Source organism: Manis pentadactyla (genome assembly GCF_030020395.1).
Source record: "Manis pentadactyla isolate mManPen7 chromosome Y unlocalized genomic scaffold, mManPen7.hap1 SUPER_Y_unloc_3, whole genome shotgun sequence".
Taxonomy (NCBI): domain Eukaryota; kingdom Metazoa; phylum Chordata; class Mammalia; order Pholidota; family Manidae; genus Manis; species Manis pentadactyla.
The window spans coordinates 824,361-851,519 of record NW_026644608.1 but is presented as its reverse complement, the minus strand read 5'-3'; the positions used below and the strand labels follow the sequence as shown (position 1 = coordinate 851,519).

Here is a 27,159-nt window from a genome sequence, read left to right as displayed (position 1 = left end):
AGAGTCTGTGGGCAGCCACAAGGCCAGCACAGCCCCGCTGACCTTCTGGATGGTGGCTGCATCTGTGTCAGGGTCTGGAAGATAGCAGCTCATCAGACTGGGGAAGCCCAGCCACCTCCCCAAAGGTCAGGGGCCTCTCCAGGCCGAGCAGCACCCACAGGAAGCTCAGTCCCTGCCCTGGCTGCTCCGTCCCAGGCACAATCAGGTTCCCATTCCCAGAGAATTTCCGGGAACGCTGGAGGAGAGGAGCATCAGCACAGCTGTGGTAACTCAGTGTCTGATGCCATGGGAGTTGTAGGCGGAGGAGAGGAGGTGGTGTCAGACAGCTGGAACCAAACAACACCTGGAGCACAAACATAATCAGCCCTGAGCTGGGGAGAGCCATCAGGAACTGGAACTGCTTCCTTGGCAGTAAGACCCCTTCCATGGGCCCCTCCTCAGGCCAGAGTGGTCATTTTTGCAAAGGCAGATAAAGATTCTCAGGTCTTTGCTCAAACACCACCTTCTCATAGAGGCTGGCCCTGGCCATCCGATCTAGAATCGCAACCTACACCCTCGGCCATCCCTCCTCTCCTCCTCCTCTGCTTTATCTTTCCCCCTAGCATGTATCGCTTCCCACATGCCAAATGCTTTACTCACTGTGGAGAAAGTGAAGGTTCCTGTGGCCAGGATTCTCACCTGGCCCTGGTTGGCCAACTCACTACACACGTGTGGGCAATGCATCATTACTGGCTCTATATAAAAGAGCCCTGCCAGGGCTCTGGGCGACATCGTGGCATGGCTGCAAGGCTTCAGGCAGAGCTGTGCAGGCAGAGAGGCCCAGAGGCAGAGACTGGTTTGCTGCATGCAGACTCGCTCTGAGTGGATGGGATTTTAGTTCACTGACCTGCCACCGTGGAAATAAAGTTGGGTATAACCCTTTCACCCCAAGAACGTTGTACTGTCATTTCCTTGGTCACATTGAATCCACAGTGAACCCATTGGTAAGACACTCATTTTTCTGGTGTTTTGTCTGTTACCCCACCAGGACAAAGCTTCATGATGGCAGGACCTGGGTTTCATCCATGACTCTATCCCCAGGCCCTAGCACAGCGTCTGACTCTGAAAGGCACTCGGTATTTGTAGAGTAAATGAATGATTGAAAGATCTCCAGACCCAGGCCTCTTTTACTATTCAAGCAATCTGGGACAGGTCAAATGGCTTCTCTGGGCTCAGTTTCCTGGTATATGAAATGGCAGTAACAGTCCCCAACCTGAAGGGATGAAATGAAACAATCAATTCACAAAAATTTTACTGCCCAGTTCTGGGTCAGAGTAAGGCCAGAAGTACAGAGATGGCATCCTCCCTGCCATTTCACCCTGTTCCCTTCTATAGATTCTACTGGTATTGACCTGGGGGCATCCACCGAACTCAAAGGTTTCCCCTGGACTCAACTTCCTGTGAAGAGTCTCACTCTGCAATCAGAGAGTTTCCTCACTGGCTACCTGCACAGGCCCCAGACCCAGTGTCCTCCTTGCTAGATGGAAGGACATTCGTGGAAGGCAGAAGCTATGCCTCATTCATTGCTGCGTCCCTTCAGAGCCAGATTCGCACACTGCAGGGGCCCAAACCATGATTATGGCTGAGTTCATGAAGTTGGTTTATCTCCAGCTGCAGGTTTGCACAAGGACCTCCTCCTAGAGATCATCGACCTCTCATCTAATGCAGAGCCCAACACCCAGAACAAGGCTTACCGCGCCCCTTCCCCAGAAAGCCTCCCACAGAGAGCACACTCCCAAGTAGCTTGGGCCCTCCCTTTATTCTGTGTCACTTTGGCTGTGCCCACAGGCGGGTCTGAGTTACACTCATTTTAATGTGCATCGATTCTCAGGGTGGGCTTAGCAGACATCCACTGCTCCAAACAGCTAAGATTGAAAAACAGATTAGATTTGGTTCCTGCCCCATGGAACTCGAACCTGATGGGACAGACAGGCACAAGACCAGGGAAGCACGACGCTGAATAGGATGCTAGGATGGCCACATGGGTCGGGCACCACCTCCCTGCATCCCCAAGGAATTCCCACCACGACCCTGCACCCACCACCCCTTCTGGGGCTCTCTGGGACGCTGACCCTGAAGGGCCCCCACCAGTAAGATGGTGAACTTTCTGCTTCTCTTCCGGGCCCTCGGTTCCCGCCGGCGCCACCTGAACCCCAATCACCTCTCTCCCCACTCCCACCCCCAGCACCTAGCCAACAGCCACCAGCCCCGTAGAAGTAACACCACAATCACCCCATGCCCCTTCCTATATAACCCAGCACCTTTCCCCAATAAAGCGGAATTCTCCGGTGAATTGCTGCTGTGTGTCGCTCCTTTCCTTTCATTGGTGCCGAAAGCTGGGATATGGGACACCCCAACTGGGCCCCGTCTTCCCCGACACCAGCAGCAGCTGGCCCTCGTCCTCTTTTTCCGGCGCTGGCTCCTCACACTCACCACTCCTCTCTGGCCTTTCGGTAAGTGTTCCCCCAGAGTGGGCCGCTCTTCCCCGAGCTATCAGAGCGCCATTGACCGTGATCGTCCGGCAAGGCCCTGACGCTCGGGGACGAGGAGGGAACTCTCCCCGCCTCAGGCCTTCACGGCTGCGGCGGACCTCAGGACCCTCCTCCAACAGCCATACACGAGGTGACTCCTTTGCAGATGAGAACGCTCCCTTCCCCCTTCCTCCTTCCATTCTGACTGCCAAAATCCGTTCCTTCTGCTGAAAATTCCTAGTACTAGGTTCCTCGTGACTCCAGCACTTCCTTCTTAGAGAAGTCTGGGCAACGACCCACACTTCCTAAGAAACCCACTCGTATACGAGTTTCCGCAGACCCCCAAGGATCATCGGGGATGCCCTTTGTCTCCCTGCCGTCTGCTCCCAGTCCGAGGGTCTCCGTTCGTCTTCCCCTGTGTGTCTCCTTCTCTGTCCTTTAGCCATGGGAGCCCCCTCATCCCTCCCTGGAAGCTCACCTCTTGAATGCTTGCTCAAGCATCTAGCCACCCTCTCCCTGACGCCTGATATAAAACCAAAAATTCTCCGCAAATACTGCTCCCAAGATTGGCCGACATGCCCCCTAGACAATCACAACCAATGGCCCGCAGGGGGAGCTCTTGATCCTAACATCACTCGCGATCTCTTTAACTACTGCCAGCGCCTGAAAAAATGGAAGGAGATTCCGTATACCGAAGCTTTCCGCCTCCCCCTCCCCCCGCCTCCCCCTCCCCCGCCGCCTCCTCCCCCGCCTCCCCCCAAGTTCTCCCAGCGTGCAAGCCGTCTCCCCCGCAGAAGCCTCCCGCCCACTCCCTTCCCCCTCCTCTCCTACAACAGCCCTTCCCCCTTCCTCCCCCACCATCTCCTCCCCCACCTCACCCCCCTGCAGATCAAGCCTGAGCCTTTCAGCCCCCCTCTAACTAAGTCCCAGGAGCCTCCTCCGTCTTTGCCCCCATGACCTGTTTCTCCCCCACAGACTGAGCCTGAACCCTTCAGTCCTCCTCAGAATCGGTCCCAAGGGCCTCCCAAAATTATCGCCCCCCTTTGAGAAGTAGCAGGATCTGAAGGCATCGTGCGCGTTCACGTCCCTTTCTCCTTAGGAGATTTAGCCCAACTGGAGAAACGCCTAGGTTCCTTTTCCACTGATCCCACGACATATATCAGGGAGTTTCAATGGACCCTCCAGTCACACAGCCTCACACATCATGACATTTTCATGCTCCTGGCCAATACCCTCCCTCCTGAAGAGCGCAGACGAGTTTGAGACTTCGCCCAAATGCACTCCACCGAAACCCACAGGACTGACCCCCCCTATCCCCCCTGGCCCCACTGCTGTCCCCGAAAAAGACCCACACTGAGATTATAACACCACCATGAGTCTCCGCTCTCGAGATATCTTTGCCTGCTGCTTAATAGCAAGTCTGAAAAAAAGCAGCTCATAAATAATCAATTTTCAAAAGCTCCCTCCGAGTTCTTAGACTCACTCAAGCCCTATTACAGTAGACCAGCCTGGACCCAGAAACGCCTGACGGGAGACATGTCCTTATGACATACTTCCGAGCTCAAAGCTACCCCGACATTAAAGCTAAACTCAAAAAGTTAGAACACGGCCCCGCTACCCCACAGAGTGATATACTAACAGTGAACTTTAAAGTCTTCCATAACCAGGAGGAGGAGAAAGAACGCCGTAAACAAAAGGCTGATCAGGCCAATTTCCAAATGTTGGCCCAGCTGATAAAACCACAACCTGGGCGCTCTTCTACAAACAAGCCCCCCACAGGAGCTTGTTTCAAGTGCGCACAAGAAGGACATTGGTCAAGGGCGTGCCCCTACCCCAGATCTCCTACCACCCCATGCCCCAGATGCCACAAAATAGGCCACTGGAGGTCTGATTGCCCCGCCACCCAAAGGGGAGGCTGGACGAACTATCCCCAACCTAAGCCCACCTTAGTGGGGCTGGCAGAAGAGATTGATGGGGCCCGGGAGTTTCTCGCCCGACCATTTCCATCACCAAACAGGAGCCCAGGGTTACTTCAATAGTAGACGGTCGCCCCATCTCCTTCCTCCTTTACACAGGAGCCACCTTCTCAGTCTTGCAGGAATACCAGGGCCCTACCACGCCTGCCATTACTCCTAAAGTTGGGGTAGAAGGTAAACAGATTTTCCCATTAAACCCCCCCTTTTATGCACAATCCAGGACAATCCCGTACCTTTCTCCCACTCCTTCCTGGTTATGCCCCAGTGTCCCATCCCCTTACTAAGACGGGACATCCTTTCTCTCCTCCATGTTTCCATAACTATATCCATGCCCACAGCCCCCAGTACTCCCTTTCTCATAGCCGACGACCCCCCTCTACCCAATGAAAACTCCAGTTCACCCTCATACACCCTGTAAATCCCAGAGTTTGGGACATTACAAGCCCCTCCGTGGCTCTATGTCCTCCTGCCTCTATCAAATTACGTGACCCCTCTCAGTATATCTGTCAGGCCCAGTACCCCCTAACCACTTCAGCTCTCATAGGCCTCCAACCCATCATTCAAGATATTTTAAACAAAAATTACCTCAGACCCACTCACACCCCGTTTAATACCCCCATATTAGCTGTTAAAAAAACCAACGGATCTTTCCGCCTCATCCAAGACCTTTGCCTCATTAACATGGCCATCGTCCCTATCCATCCCTTAGTCCCAAATCCATACACCCTTTTATTGCTGCCCTGCCTTAGCCTCCCAAGACCCCGCCTCCCAAGATTTTTTCACCTTCACCTGGATGGACCCATACACAACACATTCTGAACAACTCACTTGGACAGTTTTGCCACAAAGCTTCCGAGTCCACCTTATTACAATATGTGGGCAATCTTCTACTCTGCAGTCCCTCATAAGAACAGTCTCAACTTGACATTGCCTCCCTACTTAACCTTCTAGTTTTCAGAGGTTACCGGGTATCAACTGTCAAAGCTCAAATCTCTTCCCCTTCTGTCACTTACCTCCGATTTCTTCTATCTCAACAAAGAAAGTCCATTACCTTAGACAGAAAACAGCTCCTCTCTGACCTGCCCATTCCCAAAACCAAGACAGAAATCCTTTCCTTTCTAGGCCTGGCTAAGTATTTTAAGAGCATAGATCCCTAACTTCTCCCTGTTGGCAAGACCCCTATATGACCTCAGCAAGGGCCCCCCTGAAGAACCTTTATCCTCCTCACCCCCACACTCCTTCATTAAGCTCCGTCGAGCCCTTGTGGAAGCCCCAGCTCTCCATCTTCCTGATTTGTCGAAGCCCTTCTCATTATACATTCATGAGAGGTCCAGTCAAGCTCTAGGAGTCCTAGGCCAACATTATGGCCCATCCTTTGCCCCAGTAGCTTATCTTTCCAAGCAATTAGACCCCACAGTTCGGGGATGGGCCCCCTGCCTACGGGCATTAGCCGCTGGACAGCTCTTGCAGAAAGAAGCTCATAAACTGACATTCGGGGAGCCCCTTACCATTCTGTCCCCACATCACCTAAAGGATCTCTTAACCTACAAAAGTTTACAGACTCTCCCTCCCTCCAGACTCCTGACCTTACTGTCCTCTTTCCTCCAAAATCCCGTTCACCCCCTTTGCCATCCATACCTGAATCATGACTTTTTCCTCCTTTACCGCTCTCTTGCTTTTTCTCCTCATTTCTATTGTCTTCCCCGCCACCCCAGCCTCCTTTGTATGGCGATTCAAAGTAAGACAGACTTACACAAGCATCAAACAAAAGTTACTGCCCTTATTGCCACATCAGACTGCCCTCTGAAAGGCTGCTCCGAGCCTTTATACCTCCACTTTCCTCCCTCCACCGAAGTGTTCACTAGCAGCTACCTTTATCCTCCCTACCTCTGCTTCCTCTATGACCAAAAACAAGCCTATTGCGGGTGATAGCAAGACACCTACGGGAGATGTCCCTACTGGTCTTGAACCATTCACCTCATGAGTAACTCCCAGTACCCACAGTATTACTCCTCCAACCATTTCATGAAATACCCCAACGGCTCATTCTCCTTATCAATCCCAGATCCCTGGGACTCCTGATGGGCCGCCGGGGTCACAGCCTCAGTTTACTATGGGGGTCCTCGACCCCCCACGGCACCCTTCATATCTCTCGAGAGTATGTTCCCTCTCATTCCCAGATCTCTCAAGTTGCATCAGATATCGGACATTCCGAAAAAGTCGTTATCCAAACTCTTGACGGCACTTCTTCATCTTCTTTTTCCTCCTACTCTTAGTTACAGCTTATTCAAGACACCACCATCTTTCTCAACCACACCCTCAACACCGCCAACTGTTTCTTGTGCGCATCACTACAGCGCCCATTGCTGGCCACCGTGCCCCTTAATATTTCCAACTACTCCTTCCATGCAGAAAGACAACCCCTCTGCCCCCTGGCAGACATACCCCTGTGGGAACCAGAATACGCAGATAATCTCACCATCCACCACTGTGTAGGCCCAACCCCTCCCCCCTCCAGCGCACTTCACTGTCTCTCTACCTACACCCCTACCTCCAGCTCTAAGACTTTCACTCAACTGGGACACTTCTTTTGGTGTAATGGCAGTCTTTTCAACTCACTGCTTCCCAACTCCGATATACCCTGCATTCTCGTCACTTTAATCCCACAGTTTACACTTTACAGAATGGCAGAATTTCTTAAGCTCCAACCTCCCTTTCCCTCGTGCACAAAAATGGCTGCTTTCCTTCCCATTATGGTCAGTATCTCTTTGATCACCTCAGCCATTGAGGGAGGGTTTTCGGGAGGAGCCTTGGGTCACTCTCTATGGGCAATTAAAGATCTCAACGCCAAACTTGAGGGAGCCCTGTCATCCACTGCCGATTCCCTAGCCTCTCTGCAAAGACAGGTCACTTCGCTAGCTAAGGTCACCCTTCAAAACCGGCGGGCCTTAGATCTGCTTAGAGCCGAAAAGAGCAGCACCTGCGTCTTCCGTCGGGAAGAGTGCTGCTATTACATCAATGAATCCCGCATTGTAGAAACTGACATTACCAAACTCACCGACCTTGCCTCCAGCCTCCACTCTGCTTCCAATTCCAACCCATTCTCTTCTAACAAACCCCCTCTTTACCTGGCTCTGGCCCATTTCAGGCCCCATAATAATCATTCTTCTCGCCTGTCTCTTCTTACCCTGTATAATAAAATTCATCAAATCCCAAGTCGAAAAAATCTCTAATCAAACTTTCAACCAGCTTTTACTCAGGAACTACCAGCTTTTAGCCACAGAAGATCCCTCTTACGTGACCTCCTCACCACACGCTGAGATGGACCTGTCTCTCCACTGGAAACTGTTCCTGGAAACAATGGCCGCAGACGCCTGGCTTCTGGCACCCGTATCCTCTTGGCACCATTGGAATCAACAAGTCCTCGACCTCTGGTTACAGGGAACCTTCACTGATTTCCAACCTGAAGAAGTCCACATCTACTCGTCCTTACTGTGGGGAGTCCTATCAACCCTTTCCTTCCAGTCCTCAAGCCCTCACTCCCTTCTCCACCCCCGTTCAGCAGGAAGCAGTCAGAGAGAAAGCAACGTCCACAACCCCAGAGAGGAGAAAGGGGGGAATGAAGGGCCCCCACCAGTAAGATGGCGAATTTCTGGCATCTCTTCCCGGGTCCTCAGCTCCCGACGGCGCCACCTAAAGACCAATCACCTCTCTCCCCACTCCCACTCCCAGCACCTAGCCAATAGCCACCAGCCCCATAGAAGTAACACCACAATCACCCCATGCCCCTTCCTATATAACCCAGCACCTTTCCCCAATAAAGAGGAATTCTCCGGTGAATTGCTGCTGTGTGTCGCTCCTTTCCTTTCAGACCCCATCGTGGCTTTAGGCAAACCCTGGGACCTCAGCGGACCCTTCCTGCCCATCTCTGACCTGCCATCCACTCATGAGAGGGCTTTGGCCTGTTTGTAGCAAGAGCACCACTACAGTAGCAAGAAAGCCACTGTTGTTAGACTAAGCCCTCAGCTCACATGAGCTGGGCTGCCAGCCAAGCAAATTCCCTGGCAGGGTTGAGAAATCTAATAATATCAACTCGTATTCCTGAGGCACCTTTGATTTTTCAAAACACATTTTACATCAGTTACTAGATCCTCAGAATAGATGTGTGAAATACTAGCATCCCAGTTTGCAGAGGCGACCGATGAGGCAAAGAGAGCCGCGACTTGCCCAGAGTCACACAGGTTTCCTCTGTCCTGTCCGGGGATCTTTCCATTCCCCAGGGCGGCAAGAGACCGCAGACTCCCACCGCCGTCAGGCCGCCCCGCTAGGACCCGCCCACCCGCGCGCCGCCCTGTGCGGGCGGCGCTGCGAGTCGGAGTGGGGCGGTGCCAGGCTCGGAGAGGGGGAGAAGCCCCAGGCGCGCGGGCCGGTCACGCAATCTCATTGGCTGATCTTTCGCGCGTGCGCTTTGGGCCCCGCCTGCACCCGGAGGCCTGCGCTGGGAGCGCCTGCGCACTCCGCTCCGACGGACCGTAAGCTTGTGGTCCTGACCTGCTGGTGTTCTCTCACCTTTGCTGGGTTTAACCAGGTCTTGCCCACCTGAGCGCGGTTGAGTGCTTTGCTTTCACTCGCCGGTTCAGTCCCAATTGAAAAATGACACTGAGGCCCAGAGAGGTTAAAAGCCTTTTGCTACTTGCACTTCCCATCCACTACAGCGACGCTGGGCAGTAGGAATAGAGTACGCGAGCCATTTGTGGACTTCTAAATCTTCCGGCAGCCACTTGGAAAAAAAATTTAAAAGGTGAAATTAATTTTAATAATGAATTTTATTTCAGAGGGCAATCCTAAATATTATCGTTTCAACATGTAAGCAATGCACAATATGAGTGGGATTTTTGTGCCAAGTCTTTATGTTGTGTTTATTACACCTAACTAGCACACCTGGATTTGACTCCACAACCAGGCCCCACGTCAGGTGTTCAATAGTCAGGTCACTTAGTGGCTGTGGTATTGCCAGGAAGTAGCGGCTCCTGGTTCAAGTTCTCTTCTGTCTTTGCCCTTCTCACTCCTTTGTCTCTCAAGCGGCCATTCGTAACCCAGCCTCTGTGAACCTGACTGATCCTAGTTAATTCTTTATTGTGATTGTAAATGGAATCTTTTGCCATTATCTTTTCTAATGAGTTGCCTCTGACAAAAGAGGACAGCTATTGCTTCTTTTCCATTCCTTCTCTGCCATCCAAAGATAAGAAATTTTTCACTTTCTACTGTGGTTTAAAACAAAAGTGATTTTTTCCCCTAAGTTTTATTCTATCTAGAATTTATTTTGGTGTGTGCCAAGGCAATAACAATAATAATCTAAATGGACTTTTTATACATTACTAAAGTCCACAATATCAACCAATCCATGAGTAGTTCATTACTTCCCTCCTTATTTGGTAATGCTTCAGTGGTACATATTTCACTGAGTGAGTTTCAAGTATTCATAGATGGTTCTCCTATGGACTTCATCTTTCTCCCAGTGCTCCTCATCTGTTCCGTTAGCAAAGCCTGTCAGTTTTGTTTTCAAAAGAGTTCCGGAATCTGCTGTCATTGTAGTCCATGCCATCGTTATGGTTCTAGATTTTTCCAGTGGCCTCCTGCAGGTTCCCCCTGCTTCCACTTTTTCCAACGATAGTGTCTACTCTATACAGCAGCTGGAAAGAGCCATTAAACTATAAGTCAGGCTATTTCCTTCCTCTGCCCAAAGCCATTCAGTGGCTTCCCACCTATGGTACGATGAAGAGTAGTCCTCCAAAAGGTAGATCCTAACCTCGGACCCTGTGAATGCGACCTTATTTGGAAAATGTAATCTTTGGAAATGTCATCAAGTTAAGGCTCTCTAGATGAGATCATCCTGGATTACTCAGGTGGACTCCAAATCCAATGACAAGTGTTCTTAGAAGAGAAGGGAAAAGACAGAGCAAGAGAAGGCCTCTCATGCCGCCCGCTATCTTTAATCTCTCTCTTTTCTCTATATTTTATACATGTCAAATAAAGGCTGAAAGAGGTTAGCTTTATGATGTTTTTCTTTAGGTTAGAGGATGTTGAGCTGGGGTGGTGTCTGAATTAGAAGAGGAGTGACTATCCCCTAGAGATGGCTCAAATGAGTGGTGCAACTTTTGGTCTCCTGTTTAAAGGAATACTTTTCAGTTTGTAGGAGGGAGAGCAGCTTTATTGTGGTGGGAAGAAGCTGTTACTGCTATAGTAAGTTTCTTTTGTGCACAGGTTGTGTGTGGATATTGAACAGGTAGAGGGGGCGTACTGTGCTGGATATGTGGTGTCTCTCTCAACTTGTAGTTCATTGTATTTGGAAAGGTGGGACTGTTAAACAAGATATTTCACATTGCCCCTGGAATCTAGATTTATGGATGCAAATTAGGTTGGGTTAGTTGCACAACAAATGAACCATGTCATACAAAAGAGTAATTTCTGTGGAAATTTTGGATGTAAGGTAGCAAGCAGACTGACAAGTCTCTTTGCCTGTCACAGAAATGATGCGACATTTGTTTCTTCCAAGTGGAAATTCCCAGTGAGAGACATCACACCGAGAGATGACCAGAGAGCAGCAAGCCTCCCACGGATTAGCATCCTGGGTGCTGCCCCTAACTTTATACATCAGTGCTTTCCTGTGTTCAGAGTGTGTTTGCAAAGGGCAGCGGGTGGGGCTTCGAAAGATGGCGCAGAGCGTCCTGGCCCCTGTCTGCTGATTCCCTAGCTGTGTGGTTCCCGTTTCTGAAAGTTTTACTCAGGTGCCTGAGCTAGTGATAAGGCCCTTGTTGAGAGAGGGGTTTGTGCGGATCCCGTGAGATCACGCCAGGCAAGTGCTTAGCATAATAAGGGGCACTGAAGGGGAGCTCAGCGGACGTCCGTCGTGCCTCGTTATTGCACGCGGTCCTGCAACTGAGTGTGAGACCCGTCTTTTAAGACCTCAGCGTCCAGGAGAACGCCCACAGCATGTGCACCTCTCCACCTTTCAAATTCGGCGGGTTCGGGTTCCGGAGGACGTTCCAACAGTTTTGCAGCCGCGCTTATCGCCGGAGACAATGGTCTTGGGGGAGGGGCCGAGAGCGCCCTTCGCCAGCCAGCGGCCGAGTGCTGCAGCCAAGTCCGAGGGAGCTGCCCCGCCTCCTCCCCGCTGTCCCGCTCGCAGGTGCGGCGCCTCGGCTGGGCTGCGGGGGCTCGGAGGCCGGGGAGCAGCCCTGCTGCTCTGACTCGAAGGGGCTTCCCGGGCCCCGCCGCCCGCCTCTCGCGCGCCGGCTCAGCCGCGGGCAGTGGCGCCCGTCCTCCCAGGGGGCCGCGGCGGCCGGAGGCGGGGGTCGCGCGGCCGCGCGGCCGGCATCCCCGGCCCGACTTCCTCCTGCCTCGGCCGGCCCAGCTGGAGGAAGCGGCGGTGGCGGCGCGACCATGAGCGCGGGCGACGCGGTGTGCACAGGCTGGCTCGTCAAGTCGCCCCCCGAGAGGAAGCTGCAGCGCTACGTGAGTACCGCCCGCGCCCCTCAGGGACCCGCGCGCCGGAGCCTTGGCTGCTGGCGCGGTTGACAGCCAGGACGAAATCGCCCCGTTGAGACCGCTCGCCCCTGCGCGCAGCAGCCGGCCGGGACCTGGGGGCCCTGCCCCGCCGCTGGCCCTCGAGGTGCAAGGGCGTCCAGGGAGACGTGGCGAAAGCGGGGCTGGCCCAGAGCCCCGTGCCTGGCGAGGAGGGCAGGGCAGGGCAGGGCAGCGCAGGGGAGAGGGCAGGGGGCCGCGGACGGGGCCTGCCCGGACCAGGCGGGCAGGGAGGCTCCAGCACTGCCCTGGGTCCGCCAGGAGTACTCTCTCGTGTGCCTGTCCTTGGACAGTGCAGTCTGGAGCCTTCCACAGACTGCACCTTGTTTCTCCTGGTGTCGCTTCTCAGCTTTTACCTTATGCCGACACCGTCAGGAACGAAGGACTTGTGCCAGTGTGAACTAAGGGACGCTGGGAAGCGCGCATCCGCCTGCACGACCCATTACCCTAGAAAATGTACTACCGACAGCTCAAATGTTTCTGAGCTCCATCAGTCCCCTCAGGATCGGGTCTTAAAACTTTCCGCCCAAAGACCTGGTTGTTACAGAGAGTTCCGCAGACATTAAGAAGAGTCACTCCAGCCCTCAGGGAGTTAGTTGCATATAAATACATAGTAGGGCTTGATCTTTTTAGGCTGGGAGTAGCTTGATGGATCCACGATGTTCTTAATTCGTCTTTTCTCGGCAAACGCTGAGCACAAGGGTAGGAAAAGAAAGGCACCCACGTGGGCCCTGCTACAGAACAGCCCACCCCCAAAGGGCGGTGCTCTTGGGGAGAGCATGCTCCCAAACTGCTGTGCACCTCTAGGCCAAAGATCACCACTGTTTCTGTTCCCACATTTATGAGGCACATTCTGCGTGAAAGTGGAGAAGGTGGGATAGTAAGAAGACTTTACTTCCACAATGTGTAAATACTTTCACATGATGGGACAGGAGCTTTTCCTGACCATACAGATACTCAGGGCCCCTTTCCCCATTTATTCTGGACTACGCAGAATCACTCTCATAGGACTCTCTGGGAAGATTTTTGTTTGTTCTGGTGAGCAACATTTTACATGCACATTATGCTACTTACCATGGAGGTGTCAGAGGTCTATACATAGTGACAATTTTCAGAGTAACTGCCTGTGTGTCCCTTCATCATTCTTTTTGAGTCCCCAAGTCCGTAAACGCAAGGTACAATGAAGTGCTTTGAAGACGTCTTGATACTCAAAGGAGGTGAGGAAAAAAAAACCCACTCGCCATGATCTGCACAGGTGGGTAAGGGTTTGTTGCACAGTGGTACTTGCAAGGACAGTGCAAAGTGGCTTTCCTTGTTGCCCTGTGGAATGTGAGACATTTTCAGGGTTCACCAGATATTTGCAGAGTGGCACTCACTTTTTTTTTTTTAATTTCACTGATCAAATAATTTTTTTTTAATAATTATTTTTTATTGAAGGACAGTTGACGCACAGTATTACATTACATTAGTTTCAAGTGTACAACACAGTGGTAGAACATTTATATACATAATTCTAGGTTCCAGCTATCACCCTACCAAGCTGTTACAATATCTTGACTATATTCCTTATGCTATACATTACATCCCGGTTACTTATTTATTTTACCATTGGAAGTCTGTCCTTTTTTTTTTTTTTTTTTTTTTTTGTGAGGGCATCTCTCATATTTATTGATCAAATGGTTGTTAACGACAATAAAATTCTGTATAGGGGAGTCAGTGCTCAATGGACAATCATTAATCCACCCCAAGCCTAATTTTCATCAGTCTCCAATCTTCTGAGGCATAACAAACAAGTTCTTACATGTAGAACAAATTCTTACATAATGAATAAGTTACATAGTGAACAGTACAAGGGCAGTCATCACAGAAACTTTCGGTTTTGCTCATGCATTATGAACTCTAAACAGTCAGTTCAAATATGAATACCCATTTGGTTTTTATACTTGATTTATATGTGGATACCACATTTCTCTCTTTATTATTATTATTTTTAATAAAACGCTTAAGTGGTAGGTAGATGCAAGATAAAGGTAGAAAACATAGTTTAGTGTTGTAAGAGAGCAAATGTAGATGATCAGGTGTGTGCCTGTAGACTATGTGTTAATCCAAGCTAGACAAGGGCAATAAAACATCCACGTATGCAGAAGATTTCTCTCAGAACGGGGGGGTGAGGTTCTAAGCCTCACCGCTGTTGATCCCCAATTTCTCACCTGATGACCCCCCTGCGACTGTGCCTGTCTTAGGTTGTTCCTCCCTTGAGGAATCTTACCCGTCTCTGGCTAACCAGTCATCTTCTGGGGCCATACAGGGCAATGTAAAGTTGGTAAGTGAGAGAGAAGCCTTATTGTTTGAGAAGGTTAGCTTTTTACTTCTTTGCATATTTATGCCCTGTGGCTTCTATGCCCAGCATTTGTCTTGAGGTGTCTTTACGACTTGGAGGAGTTATGATACTCGGTAAATTTGATATGAGGCACGAATTCTATTTAAGGGTTGTAATTAGGAAGGAAGAAGAAAAGCTATAGAAGTAGCAGGTGGAAGAAAACATGGGAAGATTGATTATTTCTTTGACAAATCTTGTTGTAGAGTAATTTCAGCATATATAGGTTTTAAGCTACTACTTAAATTGCACACACACATTAACATAATAGGAGTATAGTTACATAACCAAAGCATATCTGTAATTACCAGCCATCTCCAGTGAAACCAAGAAAACCAGTTAGGCACCTTAGGCATTTGTGAAAACTTATCTATGATATGGTGGATATTGTCCAACTGAACTTGAACAGTCTGAGAGAAATCAGACAAATTAAAACAACCCATTCCTGGGGACTGTTCACATGCCATATGTTCTTTTAACAGTAAATAGTCTGTAGTTGTAAGAGTTTGGAGCGCTACAATTTGCACTTCTCCAAATTCTTGGTTGAGTTCCAACAGTATAGATCCAGTCAAATTTGTTGTTTTACTGTGTGCACAGGCCAGCTTAGATATCTCCTTCCTCATTCCCATGGCAAGTCCAGGAGCTGGTGGGATGAGTGCAGCTACAGCTGTAGCACTGCGTGGATCTTTGTTGGGGTTTTTTGATGATCATCTTCTGGCATGAGTCTTCCAGAGAGTGCAGATGTTGGAAGTTCTTTTTCATATCATATCTTAGTTCATTTTCGGGGTAGCCCAATTAGGCTTTGATCCTCTGTATAAACACAAACAGACCCTTTGCCTACCCTTTTATATGCCCTTTACACCCTTGTGTAGAAATCGTTGGAGGTTACCACAAAGTAACTGCCCTTTTTTTTTTTTTTTGCTTTGTTTTTGGTATCACTAATCTACACTTACATGACGAATATTATGTTTACTAGGATCTCCCCTATACCAGGTCCCCCCTATAAACCCCTTTACAGTCACTGTCCATCAGCATAGCAAAATGTTGTAGAATCACTACTTGCCTTCTCTGCATTGTACAGCCCTCCCTTTTCTCCTACCCCCCCATACATGTTAATCTTAATACCCCCCTACTCCTCCCACCCCTTATCCCTCCCTACCCACCCATCCTCCCCAGTCCCTTTCCCTTTGGTACCTGTTAGTCCATTGTTGAGTTCTGTGATTCTGGTGCTGTTTTGTTCCTTCAGTTTTTCCTTTGTTCTTATATTCCACAGATAAGTGAAATCATTTGGTATTTCTCTTTCTCCGCTTGGCTTGTTTCACTGAGCATAATACCCTCCAGCTCCATCCATGTTGCTGCAAATGATTGGATTTGCCCTTTTCTTATGGCTGAGTAGTATTCCATTGTGTATATGTACCACATCTTCTTTATCCATTCATCTATCAATGGACATTTAGGTTGCTTCCAATTCTTGGCTATTGTAAATAGTGCTGCAATAAACATAGGGGTGCATCTGTCTTTCTCAAACTTGAATGCTGCGTTCTTAGGGTAAATTCCTAGGAGTGGAATTCCTGGGTCAAATGGTAAGTCTGTTTTGAGCATTTTGATGTACCTCCATACTGCTTTCCACAATGGTTGAACTAACTTACATTCCCACCAGCAGTGTAGGAGGGTTCCCCTTTCTCCACAGCCTTGCCAACATTTGTTGTTCTTTGTCTTTTGGATGGCAGCCATCCTTACTGGTGTGAGGTGATACCTCATTGTAGTTTTAATTTGCATTTCTCTGATAATTAGCAATGTGGAGCATCTTTTCATGTGTCTGTTGGCCATCTGTATTTCTTTTTTGGAGAACTGTCTGTTCAGTTCCTCTGCCCATTTTTTAATTGGGTTATTTGTTTTTTGTTTGTTGAGGCGTGAGAGCTCCTTATATATTCTGGACCTCAAGCCTTTATCGGATGTGTCATTTTCAAATATATTCTCCCATACTGTAGGGATCCTTCTTGTTCTATTGATGGTATCTTTTGCTGTACAGAAGATTTTCAGCTTAATATAGTCCCACTTACTCATTTTTGCTGTTGTTTTCCTTGCCCGGGGAGATATGTTCAAGAAGAGGTCACTCATGTTTATGTCTAAGAGGTTTGTGCCTATGTTTTCTCCCAAGAGTTTAATGGTTTCATGGCTTACATTCAGGTCTTTGATCCATTTTGAGTTTACTTTTGTATATGGGATTAGACAATGGTCCAGTTTCATTCTCCTACATGTAGCTGTCCAGTTTTGCCAGCACCAACTGTTGAAGAGACTGTCATTTCGCCATTGTATGTCCATGGCTCCTTTATCAAATATTAATTGACCATATATGTCTGGGTTAATGTCTGGATTCTCTAGTCTGTTCCATTGGTTTGTGGCTCTGCTCTTGTGCCAGTACCAAATTGTCTTGATTACTATGGCTTTATAGTAGAGCTTGAAGTTGGGGAGTGAGATCCCCCCTACTTTATTCTTCTTTCTCAGGATTGCTTTGGCTATTCAGGGTCTTTGGTGTTTCCATATGAATTTTTGAATTATTTGGTCCAGTTCATTGAAGAATGGTGCTGATAGTTTCATAGGGATTGCATCAAATCTGTATATTTCTTTGGGCAGGATGGCCATTTTAACGATATTAATTCTTCCTAGCCACGAGCATGGGATGAGTTTCCATTTGTTAGTGTCCCCTTTAATTTCTCTTAAGAGTGACTTGTAGTTTTCAGAGTATAAGTCTTTCACTTCTTTGGTTAAGCTTATTCCTAGGTATTTTATTTGTTTGGATGCAGTTGTGAATGGAGTTGTTTTCCTGATTTCTCTTTCTGTTGGTTCATTGTTAGTATATAGGAAAGCCACAGATTTCTGTGTGTTGATTTTGTATCCTGCAACTTTGCTGTATTCCGATATCAGTTCTAGTAGTTTTGGGGTGGAGTCTTTAGGGTTTTTTATGTACAGCATCATGTCATCTGCCAATAGTGACAGTATAACTTCTTCTTTACCAATCTGGATTCCTTGTAGTTCTTTATTTTTTCTGATTGCCGTGGCTAGGACCTCCAGGAGTATGTTAAATAACAGTGGGGAGAGTGGGCATCCCTGTCTAGTTCCCGATCTCAGCGGAAATGCTTTCAGCTTCTCGCTGTTCAATATAATGTTGGCTGTGGGTTTATCATAGATGGCCTTTATTATGTTGAGGTCCTTGCCCTCTATTCCCATTTTGCTGAGAGTTTTTAACATGAATGGATGTTGAACTTTGTCAAATGCTTTTTCAGCATCTATGGAGATGATCATGTGGTTTTTGTCTTTCTTTTTGTTGATGTGGTGGATGATGTTGATGGAATTTCGAATGTTGTACCGTCCTTGCATCCCTGGGATGAATCCCACTTGGTCATGGTGTACGATCCTTTTAATGTATTTTTGAATTCGGTTTGCTAATATTTTGTTGAGTATTTTTGCATCTACGTTCATCAGGGATATTGGTCTGTAGCTTTCTTTTTTGGTGGGGTCTTTGCCTGGTTTTGGTATTAGGGTGATGTTAGCTTCATAGAATGAGTTTGGGAATATCCCCTCCTCCTCTATTTTTTGGAAAACTTTAAGGAGAATGGGTATTATGTCTTCCCTGTATGTCTGATAAAATTCCGAGGTAAATCCATCTGGCCCGGGGGTTTTGTTCTTTGGTAGTTTTTGGATTACCGCTTCAATTTCGTTGCTGGTAATTGGTCTGTTTAGATTTTCTGTTTCTTCCTGGGTCAATCTTGGAAGATTATATTTTTCTAGGAAGTTGTCCATTTCTCCTAGGTTTCCCAGCTTGTTAGCATATAGGTTTTCATAGTATTCTCCAATAATTCTTTGCATTTCCGTGGGTTCCGTCGTGATTTTTCCTTTCTCGTTTCTGATACTGTTGATTTGTGTTGACTCTCTTTTCTTCTTAATAAGTCTGGCTAGAGGCTTATCTATTTTGTTTTTTTCTCGAAGAACCAGCTCTTGGTTTCATTGATTTTTGCTATTGTTTTATTCTTCTCAATTTTATTTATTTCTTCTCTGATCTTTATTATGTCCCTCCTTCTGCTGACCTTAGGCCTCATCTGTTCTTCTTTTTCCAATTTCGATAATTGTGACATTAGACCATTCATTTGGGATTGCTCTTCCTTTTTTAAATATGCTTGGATTGCTATATACTTTCCTTTTAAGACTGCTTTTGCTGTGTCCCACAGAAGTTGGGGCTTAGTGTTGTTGTTGTCATTTGTTTCCATATATTGCTGGATCTCCATTTTGATTTGGTCATTGATCCATTGATTATTTAGGAGCGTGTTGTTAAGCCTCCATGTGTTTGTGAGCCTCTTTGCTTTCTTTGTACAGTTTATTTTTCGTTTTATGCCTTTGTGGTCTGAAAAGTTGGTTGGTTGGAGTTCAATCTTTTGGAATTTTCTGAGGCTCTTTTTGTGGCCTAGTATGTGGTCTATTCTGGAGAATGTTCCATGTGCACTTGAGAAGAATGTATATCGCGCTGCTTTTGGATGTAGAGTTCTATAGATGTCTATTAGGTCCATCTGCTCTACTGTGTTGTTCAGTGCTTCCGTGTCCTTACTTATTTTCTGCCCAGTGGATCTATCCTTTGGGGTGAGTGGTGTGTTGATGTCTCCTAGAATGAATGCATTGCAGTCTATATCCCCCTTTAGTTCTGTTAGTATTTGTTTCACATATGCTGGTGCTCCTGTGTTGGGTGCATATATATTTAGAATGGTTATATCCTCTTGTTTGACTGAGCCCTTTATCATTATGTAGTGTCCTTCTTTATCTCTTGTTACTTTCTTTGTTTTGAAGTCTATTTTGTCTGATATTAGTACTGCAACCCCTGCTTTCTTCTCACGGTTGTTTGCTTGAAATATGTTTTTCCATCCCTTGACTTTTAGTCTGTACATGTCTTTGGGTTTGAGGTGAGTTTCTTGTAAGCAGCATATAGATGGGTCTTGCTTTTTTATCCATTCTGTTACTCTGTGTCTTTTGATTGGTGCATTCAACCCATTAACATTTAGGGTGACTATTGAAAGATATGTACTTATTGCCATTGCAGGCTTTAAATTCGTGGTTACCAAAGGTTCAAGGTTAGCCTCTTTAGTATCTTACTGCCTAACTTAGCTCGCTTATTGAGCTGTTATATACACTATCTGGAGATTCTTTTCTTCTCTCCCTTCTTGTTCCTCCTCCTCGATTCTTCATATGTTGGGTGTTTCGTGCTGTGCTCTTTCTAGGAGTGCTCCCATCTAGAGCAGTCCCTGTAAAATGTTCTGTAGAGGTGGTTTGTGGAAAGCAAATTCCCTCAGCTTTTGTTTGTCTGGGAATTGTTTAATCCCACCGTCATATTTGAATGATAGTCGTGCTGGATACAGTATCCTTGGTTCAAGGCCCTTCTGTTTCATTGTATTAAATATATCATGCCATTCTCTTCTGGCCTGTAGGGTTTCTGTTGAGAAATCTGACGTTAGCCTGATGGGTTTCCCTTTATAGGTGACCTTTTTCTCTCTAGCTGCCTTTAACACTCTTTCCTTGTCCTTGATCTTCGCCATTTTAATTATTATGTGTCTTGGTGTTGCCCTTCTTGGATCCTTTCTGTTGGGGGTTCTGTATATTTGCGTGGTCTGTTCGATTACTTCCTCCCCCAGTGTGGGGAAGTTTTCAGCAATTATTTCTTCTAAGATACTTTCCATCTCTTTTCCTCTCTCTTCTTCTTCTGGAACCCCTATAATACGGATATTGTTCCTTTTGGATTGGTCACACAGTTCTCTTAATATTGTTTCTTTCCTGGAGATCCTTTTGTCTCTCTCTATGTCAGCTTCTATGCGTTCCTGTTCTCTGATTTCAATTCCATCAATGGCCTCTTGCATTCTATCCATTCTGCTTATAAACCCTTCCAGAGTTTGTTTCATTTCTGCGATCTCCTTTCTGGCATCTGTGATCTCTTTCCAGACTTCATCCCATTTTTCTTGCGTATTTCTCTGCATCTCTGTCAGCATGTTTATGATTCTTATTTTGAATTCTTTGTCAGGAAGACTGGTTAGGTCTGTCTCCTTCTCTGGTGTTGTCTCTGTGATCTTTGTCTGCCTGTAGCTTTGCCTTTTCATGGTGATAGGAATAGTCTGCAGAACTGGGACGAGTGACGGCTGGAAGAACTTCACTTCTTGTTGGTTTGTGGCCCTCCTCTCCTGGGAGAACAGCGGCCTCTAGTGGCTTGTGCTGGGCAGCTGCACGCAGACAGGGTTTCTGCTTCCTGCCCGGCTGCTATGGAGTTAATCTCCGCTGTTGCTGTGGGCGTGGCCTGGCTCGGGCAGCTACTCCAAAATGGTGGAGTCGCGTTGGAGCAGGAGCTGCTGGGAGGCTATTTATCTCCGTAAGGGGCCTCCCTGCTCCCTGCAGCCAAGGGGTTAAGGTGCCCAGAGATCCCGGATTCCCTACTTCTGGATTAAGTGAACCGCCCTGCCCCTTTAAGACTTCCAAAAAGCACCCGCCAAAACAAAACAACGACCACAAAAAAAAACAAGAAAAAAAATTTTTTTAATAAAAAAAAAAAAAGTTTTTAATTAAAAAAAAGGTGGTCGTTCGTTTTTCTTTATTCTCCGGTGCTAGCCTCAGGCCTCTGCTCACCGGTCTTTCTGCCCTGTTTCCCTAGTATTGGGGTCCCTGTCCCTTTAAGACTTCCAAAAACCGCTCGCCAAAACAAAGCAGCAAAAAAGCAAAAAAAAAAAAAAATGGTCTCTCGCTTTTCTTATGTCCTCTGTCGCCCAGCCTCCAGTGCCTGCTCACTGTTCTTGCTGCCCTGTTTCCCCAGTATAGAGGGCCCTGCACTCTGGCCCGGATGATTGGGCATGGGTGTTCGGCCGGCCTGGGCTCCGTCTCCCTCCCGCTCTGCCTGCTCTTCTCCCGCCGGGAGCTGGGGGGAGGGGCGCTCGGTTCCCGCGGGGCCGGGGCTTGTATCTTACCCCCTTCGCGAGGCGCTGGGTTCTCTCAGGTGTGGATGTGGTCTGGATATTGTACTGTGTCCTCTGGTCTTTATTCTAGGAAGGGTTGTCTTTGTTATATTTTCATAGATATATGTTGTTTTGGGAGGAGATTTCCACTGCTCTACTCACGCCGCCATCTTCCGCCCCTCTCCTATTATTATTATTTTTAATAAAATCCTGAAGTATTAGGTAGATACAAGTTAAAGGTAGAAAAGATAGTTTTGTGTTGTAAGAGAGCAAATGTAGATTATCAGGTGTGTGCCTGAAGACTATGTGTTAATCCAAGGTAGACAAGGGCAATAAAACATCCACGTATGCAGAAGATTTCTCTCAGAACAGGGGGGGTGAGGTTCTAAGCCTCAACTCTGTTGATCCCCAATTTTTCACCTAATGGCACCCCTGCGACTGTGCCTGTCTTAGGTTGTTCCTCCCTTGAGGAATCTTACCCGTCTCTGGCTAACCAGTCATCTTCTGGGGCCATACAGGGAAATGTAAAGTTGGTAAGTGAGAGAGAAGCCTTATTCTTTGAAAAGGTTAGCTTTTCTTTGCATATTTATGCCCTGTGGCTTCTATGCCCAGCATTTGTCTTGTGGTATCTTTACCACTTGGAAGAATTATGCTACTCGGTAAATTTGATGTGAAGCATGAATTCTATTTAAGGGTTGAAATTAGGAAGGAAGAACAAAAGCTATAGAAGTAGCAGGTGGAAGAAAACATGGGAAGATTGATTATTTCTTTGATATATCTTCTTGTAGAGTAACTTCAGCATTTATAGGTTTTAAGCTACTACTTAAATTGCACACACACATTAACATAATAGGAGTATAGTTACATAACCAAAGCATACCTGTAATTACCAGCCATCTCCAGTGAAACCAAGAAAACCAGTTAGGCACCTTAGGCATTTGTGAAAACTTATCTATGATATGGTGGATATTGTCCAACTGAACTTGAACAGTCTGAGAGAAATCAGACAAATTAAAACAACCCATTCCTGGGGACTGTTCACATCCCCTATGTTCTTTTAACAATAAATAGTCTGTAGTTGTAAGATTTTGGAGTGCTACAATTTGCAGTTCTCGTAATTCTTGGTTGAGTTCCAACAGTATAGATCCAGTCAAATTTGTTGTTTTACTGTATGCACAGGCCAGCTTACATAGCTCCTTCTTCATTCCCATGGCAAGTCCAGGAACTGGTGGGATGAGTGCATCTACAGCTGTAGCAGTGCGTGGATCTTTGTTGGGGCTTTTTGATGATCATCTTCTGGCATGAGTCTTCCAGAGGGTGCTGATGTTGGAAGTTCTTTTTCATATCGTATCTTAGTTCATTTTCAGGGTAGCCCAATTAGGCTTTGATCCTCTGTCAGTCCATTCTTGAGTTCTGCGATTCTGCAGCTGTTTTGTTCCTTCAGTTTTTCCTTTGTTCTTATAGTCCACAGATGAGTGAAATCATTTGGTATTTCTCTTTCTCCACTTGGCTTCTTTCACTGAGCATAATACCCTCCAGCTCCATCCATGTTGCTGCAAATGGTAGGATTTGCCCTTTTCTTATGGCTGAGTAGTATTCCATTTTGTATATGTACCACTTCTTCTTTATCCATTCATCTATCGATGGACATTTAGGTTGCTTCCAATTCTTGGCTATTGTAAATAGTGCTGTGATGAACATAGGGGTGCACTGATCTTTCTCATACTTGATTGCTGCATTCTTAGGGTAAATTCCTAGGAGTGGAATTCCTGGGTCAAATGGTAAGTCTGTTTTGAGCATTTTGATGTACCACCATACTGCTTTCCACAATGGTTGAACTAACTTACATTCCCACCAGCAGTGTAGGAGGGTTCCCCTTTATCCACAGCCTCGCCAACATTTGTTTTGTTTGTGTTTTGGATGGCAGCCATCCTTACTGGTGTGATGTGATACCTCATTGTAGTTTTAATTTGCATTTCTCTGATAATTAGTGATGTGGAGCATATTTTCATGTGTCAGTTGGCCATCTGTATTTTTTGGAAAACTGTTCTATTCCTCTGCCATTTTTTAAATTGGTTATTTGTTTTTTGTTTGTTGAGGCGTGTGAGCTCTTTATATATTCTGGACGTCAAGTCTTTATCGGATGTGTCATTTCCAAATATATTCTCCCATACTGTAGGGTTCCTTTTGTTCTACTGATTGTTTCTTTTGCTGTACAGAAGCTTTTCAGCTTAATATCGTCCCACTTACTCATTTTTGCTGTTGTTTTCCTTGCCTGGTGAGATATGTTTAAGAAGAGGTCACTCATGTTTATGTCTAAGAAGTTTTTGCCTATGTTTTCTTCCAAGAGTTTAATGGACTAATGATTTACATTCAGGTCTTTGATCCATTTTGAGTTTACTTTTGTATATGGGATTAGACAATGGTCCAGTTTCTTTCTCCTACATGTAGCTGTCCAGTTTTGCCAGCACCATCTGTTGAAGAGACTGTTATTTTGCCATTGTATGTCCATGGCTCCTTTATCAAACATTAATTGACCATATATGTCTGGGTTAATGTCTGGATTCTCTCGTCTGTTCCATTGGTCTGTGGCTCTGTTCTTGTGCCAGTACCAAATTGTCTTGATTACTATGGCTTTATAGTAGAGCTTGAAGTTGGGGAGTGAGATCCCCCCTACTTTATTCTTCTTTCTCAGGATTGCTTTGGCTATTCAGGGTCTTTGGTGTTTCCATATGAATTTTTGAATTATTTGTTCAAGTTCATTGAAGAATGGTGCTGATAGTTTCATAGGGATTGCATCAAATCTGTATATTGCTTTGGGCAGTATGGCCAGCCATTCTGACGATATTAATTCTTCCTAGCCACGAGCATGGGATAAGTTTCCATCTGTTAGTTTCCCCTTTAATTTCTCTTAAGAATGACTTGTAGTTTTCAGAGTATAAGTCTTTCACTTCTTTGGTTAGGTTTATTCCTAGGTATTTTATTTATTTTGATGCAATTGTGAATGGAGTTGTTTTCCTGATTTCTCTTTCTGTTGGTTCATTGTTAGTGTATAGGAAAGCCACAGATTTCTGTGTGTTGATTTTGTGTCCTGCAACTTTGCTGTATTCCGATATCAGTTCTAGTAGTTTTGGGGTGGAGTCTTTAGGGTTTTTTATGTACAGTACCATGTCATCTGCAAATAGTGACAGTTTAACTTCTTCTTTACCAATCTGGATTCCTTGTATTTCTTTGTTTTGTCTGATTGCCGTGGCTAGGACCTCCAGTACTATGTTAAATAACAGTGGGGAGAGTGGGCATCCCTGTCTAGTTCCTGATCTCAGAGGAAATGCTTTCAGCTTATCGCTGTTCAATATAATGTTGGCTGTGGGTTTATCATAGATGGCCTTTATTATGTTGAGGTACTTGCCCTCTATTCCCATTTTGCTGAGATTTTATATCATGAATGGATGTTGAACTCTGTCAAATGCTTTTTCAGCATGTATGGACTTGATCATGTGGTTTTTGTCTTTCTTTTTGTTGATGTGGTGGATGATGTTGATGGACTTTTGAATGTTGTACCATTTTTGCATCCCTGGGATGAATCCCACTTGGTCATGTTGTATGATCCTTTTGATGTATTTTTGAATTCTTTTTGCTAATATTTTTTTGAGTATTTTTGCATCTACGTTCATCATGGATATTGGTCTGCAGTTTTCTTTTTTCTTGGGGTCTTTGTCTGATTTTGGTATTAGACTGATGTTAGCTTCATTGAATGAGTTTTGGAGTATCCCCTTCTCCTCTATTTTTTGGAAAAGTTTAAGGAGCATGGGTACTATGTCTTCCCTTTGTGTCTGATAAAATTCTGAGGTAAATCCATTTGGCCCGGGGTTTTTTATCTTTGGTAGTTTTTTGATTACCGCTTTAATTTCGTTGCTGGTTATTTGTCTGTTTGGATTTTCTGTTTCTTTCTGAGTCAGTCTTGGAAGGTTGTATTTTTCTAGGAAGTTGTTCATTTCTCCTAGGTTTCCCAGCTTGTTACCATATAGTTTTTCATAATTTTCTCTAATAATTATTTGTATTTCTGTGGGGTCCGTCGTGATTTTTCCTTTCTCATTTCTGATATTGTTGATTTGTGTTGACTCTCTTTTCTTCTTAATAAGTCTTGCTAGAGGCTTATCTATTTTGTTTATTTTCTCAAAGAATCAGCTCTTGGTTTCATTGATTTTTGCTATTGTTTTATTCTTCTCAATTTTATTTATTTCTTCTCTGATCTTTATCATGTCACTCCTTCTGCTCACCTTAGGCCTCATCTGTTCTTCTTTTTCCAATTTCGATAATTGTGACATTACACCATGCATTTGGGATTGTTCTTCCTTTTTAAAAATATGCTTGGATTGCTATATACTTTCCTCTTCAGACTGCTTTTGCTGTGTCCCACAGAAGTTGGTGCTTAGTGTCATTGTTGTCATTTGTTTCCATATGTTGCTGGATCTCCATTTTGATTTGGTCATTGATCCATTGATTATTTAGGAGCGTGTTGTTAAGCCTTCATGTGTTTGTGAGCCTCTTTGCTTTCTTTGTACAGTTTATTTCTCTTTTTTTGCCTTTGTAGTCTGAAAAGTTGGTTGGTAGGATTTCAATCTTTTGGAATTTTCTGAGGCTCTTTTTGTGGCCTAGTATGTGGTCTATTCTGGAGAATGTTCCATGTGCACTTGAGACGAATGTATATCGCGCTGCTTTTGGATGTATAGTTCTATAGATGTCTATTAGGTCCATCTGCTCTACTGTGTTGTTCAGTGCCTCAGTGTCCTTACTTATTTTCTGCCCGGTGGATCTATCCTTTGGGGTGAGTGGTGCATTGAAGTGTCCTAGAATGAATGCATTGCAGTCTATTTCCCCGTTTAGTTCTGTTAGTATTTGTTTCACATATGCTTTTGCTCCTGTGTTGGGTACTTATATATTTAGAATGTTATATCCTCTTGTTGGACTGAGCCCTTTATGATTATGTAGTGTCCTTCTTTATCTCGTTACTTTCTTTGTTTTGAAGTCTATTTTGTCTGATATTAGTTCTGCAAGCCCTTCTTTCTTCTCGCTGTTGTTTGCCTGAAATATGTTTTTCCATCCCTTGTCTTTTAGTCTGTATGTGTCTTTGGGTTTGAGGTGATTTTCTTGTAAGCAGCATATAGATGTGTCTTGCTTTTTTATCCATTCTATTACTCTGTGTCTTTTGATTGGTGCATTCAGTCCATTAACATTTAGGGTGACTATTGAAAGATATGTACTTTTTGCTATTGCAGGCTTTAAATTCGTGGTTACCAAAGGATCAAGGTTAGCCTCTTTAGTATCTTACTGCCTAACTTAGCTTGCTTATTGAGCTGTTATATACACTGTCTGGATTTTCTTTTCTTCTCTCCCTTCTTATTCCTCCTCCTCGATTCTTCATATGTTGGGTGTTTCGTGCTGTGCTCTTTCTAGGAGTGCTCCCATCTTGAGCAGTCCCTGTAAGATGTTCTGTAGAGGTGGTTTGTGGGAAACAAATTCCCCCAGCTTTTGTTTGTCTGGGAATTGTTTAATCCCACCATCATATTTGAATGATTTTCGTGCTGGATACAGTATCCTTGGTTCAAGGCCCTTCTGTTTCATTGTATTAAATATATCATGCCATTCTCTTCTGGCCTGTAGGGTTTCTGTCGAGAAATCTGATGTTAGCCTGATGGGTTTTCCTTTATAGGTGACCTTTTTCTCTCTAG

At 45.9% G+C, this 27,159-nt stretch overlaps 1 protein-coding gene across 1 annotated transcript in view; it reads left to right on the top strand.

Moving 5' to 3' along the window:
* Window positions 1-11,911: 11,911 nt before the first annotated feature.
* The window catches only part of LOC130678894 (GRB2-associated-binding protein 3-like), an 84,080-nt gene continuing 68,832 nt past the window's right edge, over window positions 11,912-27,159 (top strand). Inside the window, 1 exon segment of the mRNA XM_057496700.1 lies at window positions 11,912-12,001. Within this exon segment, the coding sequence (XP_057352683.1) occupies window positions 11,930-12,001 (72 nt within the window). The 5' untranslated portion in view covers window positions 11,912-11,929.